The sequence below is a fragment of the Pundamilia nyererei genome, unplaced genomic scaffold (genome assembly GCF_000239375.1).
Source record: "Pundamilia nyererei isolate P.nyererei 1_Seehausen unplaced genomic scaffold, PunNye1.0 scaffold00007, whole genome shotgun sequence".
In the NCBI taxonomy this organism is placed as follows: domain Eukaryota; kingdom Metazoa; phylum Chordata; class Actinopteri; order Cichliformes; family Cichlidae; genus Pundamilia; species Pundamilia nyererei.
The window spans coordinates 1,487,495-1,495,716 of NW_005187408.1; the positions used below are offsets into that span (position 1 = coordinate 1,487,495).

Sequence of the window (8,222 nt, forward strand, 5' to 3'; positions counted from 1 at the left end):
ACATTTGACGGAGTTAGAAGTTAGCAGGGAGTTAGCTCGCTAGCTTCTATCTAAATACAATATAGCATGGCCTGACTGCGGGATTTTGGAAACAAATTAAAACGTACAGCTCTGTTATCACTTCCAACATAAATGAAGACGGAAAACTAAACAGCAGTGATGTTTGTAGGGTTACTGAAGTTTGGCTAGCTGGTATATAATGATGTGCTACGTGACCGCTAGCGACACAGCTATGTTAGCATAATATAAACAAGCTAACTTTTTTTTCCACTCGATAAAAGTTAACGTGAGTGTTCTCGGTGGTCAGGAACAAATGTAATCGCCTGGCAGGATGCTGTAAAAGGACCAAACTTCAGCCAGGAGAACAACTGAGATAATCCATCCACAATACGAGGTTAGTCATTCATATGCTGCTGCATATGCTGCTGCATGGGCTGGGCTGTAGTTACATCCTAAGGTTTTAAAAACTGAGCTTAAATAAATGATTAGCGGTAATAAAAGCCGAGGGAGGTCAACAGGGATCACTGACTGTTTTAGGAGCTTTTTAAGATCAAATAGAAGAAAATACATAACATTAAACATGTAAACAACACAAAAGCCATATTAAACGCAGACTACTTTAGGCCCGGAAGTAGGATTCGTCGCGTCATCACTGAACAACCAGATTGAGAGGATGGACGCTGTCCTGAGGGATCTTCTCCCAGATCTGGACCAGGGCATCACTGAGCTCCTTGAGTCTGAGGTACAACCTGACAGCATTGGATGGACCAAAACATAATATCCCAGAGGTGCTGCATTTAGCTCAGGTGAGGGTATCAGTTCCTTCATCCTCCAGGAACTGCCTGCATATTCTTGCCACATAATGCTGGGCATCGTGAACTAGGAGGAACCCAGAACCCACTGCACCAGCATGTCTGACAGTGAGTCTAAGGATTTCATCCCGATACTCAATGGCAGACAGTGTGCTGTTGTCTAACTTGTAGATATCTGTGCGTTCATCCATTCCTCACCACCAAACCGCTCATACTGAATGATGAACAGGCAGCATAACGTTCTCCACGACTTCTCCAGAGCCTTTCACGTCTATCGCATGTATTCAGTGCTTCGATCTGTGAAAATTAGAGGGTGCCAGTGGTGGACTTGCCAATTCTGGTATTCTATGGCAAATGCCAATCGTGTTCCACGGTGCCAGGCAGTGAGCACAGGACCTACTAAAGGACATTGGACCCCCAGGCCACCCTCATGAGGTCTGTTTCTGATTATTTGGTCAGAGACATTTACACCAGTGGGCTGCTGGAGGTTCTTTGTTGCTCCGTCAGTGCTCATCCTGTTCCTCATTGTACAAAAGGAGCAGATACCGCTCCTGCTGATGGGCTAAGCACCTTCTACAGCTTTACAGCTCCTAAAGTAACTGCCTGTGTCCTGGAATCTCCTACATGCGTTTCGGAAGACACAACAAGCCTTGTGGCTATGACACATATTGATATGTCATCCTGGAGGAATTGGACTACCTGTACAAGCTCTGTAGGGTCCAGGCACCAACTCATGTTACCAGTGGTGACACTGACGTAAGCCAAAAGTAGTGAAAAAACAGTCAGAAAAGATGCAGGGAAAAAATGTCAATGACTTGGACCTTTAAAAATTTGTGGTTTAAGGGTTGTCTCATTGTTGCCCCTCTAACTGCACATGTTGTTAATTGTATTTACACCAAACTGGTTAACAACCCCTCTGCTACTTAACTGACCAGATCAATATCCCAGAAGTTTTACTGACTCTGATAAAAAAGTGTTCCTTTCATGTTTTCTGAGCAGTGTATAAGTTCGAGTTGAAGCTATGGAAATAGCAAACATATGGTAAAGACCATAAAAAACAAGCATGTGTCGCTAACACTCACAGAACCTCAGGGTTGAGAGCTCACCAAGTACTATTGTCAGAATATGTGTGTGTGTGTGTTGACGCATGACCGTATTGTGTATCATATTTGATAACCAAACACCATAATATATGTGCACATATTTCACTGACTATGATTCCCTTTGTTTTAAAATGTGAGTCTGCTTATTTATTGACATAATTTCCTCTCACTGAAGGGCTTGTGTCTATAAAACACATTAAAATCATATTGCAATCTTTGGTTACCCAGGAGTAGCGTCATAGTTCTATTATACTCACTGAACAACAGCATCACAGCCTGTTTATCAATCCAATATCTCATAATGTGCTCTCTGCCTGGTCATTTTGAATATAAAAAGATCTCATACTCCCATTGTACCATATTTCCTATATTTAGTATTAATCTCTTGTACTGACATGAATCTGACACATCCAATATGGCATTTGATTAGTTGTTTTTGTTTTTTGTTTGTTTTATTTATTTTTTTCTGAGTCTCCAGGTGATATTAGATACACGTGCCGAGCTAGTATTATGTTGGTTGTTTCATCTGAGTATAAAAATGATTTAGTGTGTACTCAGCAGGCAGTGTCATTGACTAGCTTTAATTTCACTGCAAGGGTGGGCTTTATTACTCTGCTACTCTCTAAATATGTGTATGTGAGTGCATGTGAGAGAAAGTGTGTGTGTGTGTGTGTGTGTGTGCGCGTGTGTGTGTGGAGTGCCCCCCCCACACACACAGAAAAAAATAGAAAGTGCAAATGAATGTTTCTGTGGACATTCGTTCTGTCTCTTTTCATGCTTATTATCTTTGCAGCATGCAACGTCTGTGCACACATGTGCTGAGACTCTCTTTCGCTTTTTGATGAGCAGAGCTTTCCTAAACCTAACCAAGTAGTTTTCAATACCCAAAGCTAGCAAAGGTAAGACAATAAACTGCAAGTAAATATGAAACCTGCACCCAGAGAAAACTCAATTTTCAGTCTCAGTGGTCAAAAATCAGGTGTGTCTGAAATGTGTCTGATCTTGTTACTCTTGGAGTGGACTCCGAGTTGAAACACCCCCAAAGCCACGTGGAAAAGTTTTCACAGTACTCTATGAAGTCCTGGGAAGAGTCACCGTTATCAGATGTATCTTGAATGAATGTTTTTTTGTGTTACTTAATTAGTCTCTCACATCATTGTGTATGAATTTTGGCCCATTCATCTTTACAATGTTGCTTCAGTGCATTTGCAGTGATTTGTTTATGCACAGCTCAGTTTTGGTCCTGCCACAGCATTTTAGTCAGGTTGACGACTTTGACTGGGCCTTTTTTCTGCCAATTTGTGCAGATTTGCTGCTGTCACTGTTCTGTTGCATGACTCAATTTCACCCGGGTTTAGCTATTAAACAAAAGGCTTAAAATTTGCCTATAGAATACATTGCAATACAGAGGAGTTCATAGTTACCACCTGCAAGGTGCCCAGATCACGTGGTTCCAAAACAAGCCAAAAGCCTGTGGTCACCCCTATTAGGTGTTTGGCCTGATAGGCTGATTGCTTTTGGCCAAACATGGCACTGTGTACAACTCCACTTGGATCTCATCTGTCCAAAACACATTGTTCCAGAAGTCTGGTGATTTGTTGAGATGTAACTTTGCAAACCTACTGCCATGTTTTGCCATGGAAGGACTGCCAGGAGAAGAGGCTTTCTCCTGGCAGTCCTTCTAAACAAGCCATACTTGTTCAGTCTTTTTATTGTACTGAAATGAACATTATCCTTTCACATGTTAAATGGGGCCTGTAGAGAAGTAGCTTTTGGGTTTTTTGCTGTTTTCCAGAGTGTTGCATGGTTTGACATTGGGGTGATTTTGCTGGGAGGTCCACTGCTGGGAGGATTATAGCTTTGTGTTAACATGCATCTGAGTGCTCCAGACCAGCAAACTTCCCAAATATATGTTTTTATTAAGCAGCTGATGATCAGTTAATCAAGTGGTAAATGGTAAATGAACTACATCTTATGTAGTGCTTTTTTACTTTACTGGAGTACTAACTCCAGTAAAGTAACATGCATCCATCCAGGTCCAAGTCTCTGGTGCAGCAGTCTGAGATGCTCCAATCTCAGTCTCTACCTCACCTGTTTTTCTTGAGGGAGACACAGAAGCATTCCCAATCCAGCTGAGAGACATTACCTCTCAAGTTTGTCCTGGGTCTGTCCTATCTGAAGCATGATAGGGGCATTAGCAACAAATATTGATATTCCATATTAATGTTTATTTGGAGGACATCTTACATGCACTTTTGTGCAGTGACAATGAAAAGTGAACCCTTTGTAATGGGCTGGCTTTCATTAAAAAACATTTCAAAAAATGTGACATGAATCTCATTTGAACCAAAAGAACACAAACCAAATGTGCTAAACACATGCTAACACACAAACAATTATACTGGTTCTCATCTTTAAACTCATCCCTGATGGGGATGTTTAATAAATACAAATCAAGCTACACTGTAAATAAGGAAAATTTAATAAAAAACATTTAATAACCAGTTCAACTTCCAAGTACCGCAATAGCCACAAAAAAACAGGGTTTGGGGTCCCACACAACATTTGGACTATTTACCATATGCTTCACCTCAGCCATTTTCGTGTCCAATGTGACCAGATTACTTGAAGTTGTCCACAATATTGTTCAAGGCTTTGGTTCTGAGTGGGCTGCTCAGAAACTGAGCTGTTAAGTTGCCTATTTATTTCCTTGTCCTTTTGCCTCACCCAGCATCTAGCTTGAGCTTTAACTGTTGAGCAGCTCTATCCTGTAACATATTGTGATAGACTTGGACTTCCTTCATTTTCCCCTCAGTAATGAAAAGTTCCGTAGTACTCGAGGCAGCAAAACAGCCTAAAATTATACTTCACATGCTTCACATTTGGGATAGAACAATGAAACTTTCTTGAGTTCAAGGATTTTTTGCATTTCTAAGACAGAGTTATGCATAAATCCTGCTGTATATCTTTGTATATATCTCCAAACATGCTGTTTATTCATCGTCTTCTGCATGCAATTAGCATTCACTGGACGAATCGGCTAAACCAGCACTTGGAGCCGTTCTCACATAACACTCTGGCCAAACTGGTGGTCCCGGTGCAAGAAACAGAGGAGCTCCACTTTGACGTGACAAACCTTACTTCTGATCAAATGCTACAGAGCTATAATCATGTTTGTGCCACTGAATTCCTTAACCTTTCCATGACCTCGTTGAATGCCAGCGGCCCAATCACAGAACCTAATTGAATCTGCTCGGCGGCGCCCCCCTCACACCCCTCCCCACCATACCCCAACCCAAATAAAATTGGAGGTGAAAAATGAATACAGCAGTATTCGGTAAGAGAGAAGAAGAAGGCAGGTGACACCAGTGGTGGTGGAGTTGGTGGGGTGGGATTGGGGCGGTGGATCATACTGCGGCTTTATAAATACACAGTCGTGCTCACAAACACACACCCAGACACGTACACGCAGTCACACCTTTTTCAATCCTGCAAGAGAATGGGGAGTGGGAAATGACAAAGAGAGAGAGAAGGCGGGAGCGAGGGGGAGGTTGGGCCTAGGTTTCTCATTACCCCCCTGGCCTATTTGGAGGATATTCCTATAAGATAATCTGATTTATTTGCAATTTTCCTTTAAGCGGCTTAGTGTTTACCTCCAAGATTAATATTTTTCTCTGTTATTAATATCAGACTGTAATTAGGAGTGATGTGTCTCGCTAGGCACGGTTCTGTGGCCGCCAGGCAGCTGGCTGGATGAAACTCTTGTTGCGACTCACTTGTTGTGATCCTGTTTCACGAGAGGCATAAAAGAACAGAGATGGAAGTTTTAAAAGAAGAGACTGCAGGGTAGGGATGCAGAATTACAATTGGGGCATACCTGTCTCTATGTCGAAGTGTATGCGTAGGTGAGTGCGGGTGCAGGACCGTACAAATATGGGAGTTTATGTGCGCGCGCGTGAGTGTGACAGTGTGATGGCCCCCTCTGATTGATAAGGTGTCTGTGCCGGCTGCAGATTGCTCTTGCTGATTGCTTCTGAGAGCTCCAGCTGATTTATAATCAGAGCAGGATGAAGGATTGTGCTGTGGATTGCTTATCTGTTTACCCCCTCACAACATAAACTGACAAATTATCATGTTGAACACCCCCCCTCACCCACCCACCCACACACACACACACACACGTGAAAGGGGAAAAAAACACATAATAATGTTGACCTTCTTATTAAATATAAAGGGAAAGAGAGAAAGCATGCGAGAGAGAGAGAGACACTGTCATATAATTTCACAGACACACACTGGCCATACGGAACATAAACAGCTCTACTCTTCAGCACATATTTTCATGATTGCACAAAGGAGTGCAATCAGTCTCAGTTGTTTATATACAAAAATGTCAACATGTCAACATCACATATCAAGTTACGTTGCAATTAGCATGTTTCAGGCACTTCGATTTTTTTTTATTCGCTTCAATCAAAAAAAGAAAGTATTCAAGTATTATTTGGAAGCTTCTTAGCCAGTGATCTCAAATATCGATTTGTATTCATTTATGGCCTTTTGTTTCATTTGTGCATTTTTCTATTCCTTGTTGCTTAACGTGCCTCACTGTGTGCAACGGCATTTCTTATATGCACAATCAAATTCTTAATCTCTGAACCATGCGAAAACTGACTCGGGAAATAACAAATATGCCGACTTTTATGGTACTTAGTGAAGTGATTCTGATTGTATTTAAACTGTTGTGTTTAGTTGTAGTAAGAATAAAATAGCTGTTGCTTTTGACAAAGAAAATGGCATATGATGTGAGACTAATTCCAATTGGCAAGGCAGGGTACAAGCCGGTAGTTTTAAACGCTGACAGGTTTTGTATGCCCTATGGCACTGTGACAGCTCTGTGTGTGTGTGTGTGTGTGTCTGCCTCTGTATCTTTCTGTCTTTCTCCCTTTCTCTTTTCCCAGTCTTACCTGTCTGTCTGATGATGCTACTTTCTCTCTTTTCACCGTGCTTGTTTGTAAATGCACACAGACAAAATTATGAAGGGAACACAAAAAACACAAAGTACAGGAGTGTATGAATTCAGACGCACACACACACACACACATGTGCACACACGCACACACACTGACGAATGGCAGCAATTAGATGGGGAAACCAAGCATGTGAGGACAGAGGAGCGCTGAGGGGCTGCAGCCTGCTGTATGGAACGTGCGTTTGTGTACGTGTGTGTGTGTGCACATGTTATATGTTTGTGTGCATTTGATAGGTTTTTATCCCTCTATTTATACCATCCATCTGTCTAAATATCAACACTGTCTCATATGTCACTGGACAGCAGCTGTAGTAAGGTGTAGTCGAATTTTAGCATTTGCAATCAAGGACCAAATGTGAAAAGGCCTGGACTGCAACAATATAACTTTACAGGAGATAATTAGTCATTGTATAAAAGGTGAGAAAGAAATGTTTGAGTATTTGACAGCAGGCACATGAGGTAAATAATTCTATTTTTTTAAGTTAAAAAAAGAAATAAATATGAAATATTTGTCATCTCTGTCTTCCTCCGGTTTCATGTCAGCCTACTGAATTGATCAACCCACTGACACTGAGACCTTGGGCTTCCTTAGTTCTTCTTTTCTCTCCCATTTGGAAGAATAGCCTTCTTGCTTCAGTCAGAGCAGCAGTCACTTCTCATATTCCCTTTAAATGTGAGGATTCATCTTTTCAGGAAATTCCTCAATGCAGCCTTCCCTCTTCAAATTAATCACATCTCTACCCACTCCCGTTGCTATCTAATAAACACTCCCCCCCTCGCCTAGATCTGTAACTGTCCCAGGATTTCTCAGATTTTTCATCGCCAGGTTGCATGTGGAAGTCAGTGTTAATTAGCCGCAGCGGTTAAGTAATAAAAGAGCTTCAAGGCAATTCAATTTCAGCTGTTTAAAAAGATTTGAGACGCACTGTTTAACTTGTTTGGGACTAACTTTTAGTGCTGACACTGGTGACTTGTTTCCCAAGCATTACAGCTGTTAGGTAAAAAATATAATATAATATTAAAAAAAACACCATCAAATGTTATGAAAACACATCATATGTCTGTCTTTTTGTGTTAGTTTCTGCATGTGTGTGTGTGAGAGAGAGAGTAAGAGAGAGTAGTCATATTTGAAAGGAGAGCGGAGGTATGATAGACACAGCTGAACGATTTACTTCTTGCTTACATCACAAATCAGCCCCATATTATAAGGCTTTACATGCAAATATGAGGCAGAGTAAGTGTGTGTGTGTGTGTGTGTGTGTGTGTGTGTGTGTGTGT

General features: G+C 41.4%; 1 protein-coding gene across 1 annotated transcript in view; it reads left to right on the forward strand.

The window, feature by feature from the left end:
* Window positions 1–673: 673 nt before the first annotated feature.
* Window positions 674–8,222, forward strand: part of LOC102201371 (myosin heavy chain, non-muscle-like) — a 62,009-nt gene continuing 54,460 nt past the window's right edge. Inside the window, exon 1 of the mRNA XM_013915174.1 lies at window positions 674–742. Coding sequence (XP_013770628.1) covers window positions 674–742 — 69 coding nt within the window. The remainder of the gene's footprint in view (window positions 743–8,222) is intronic.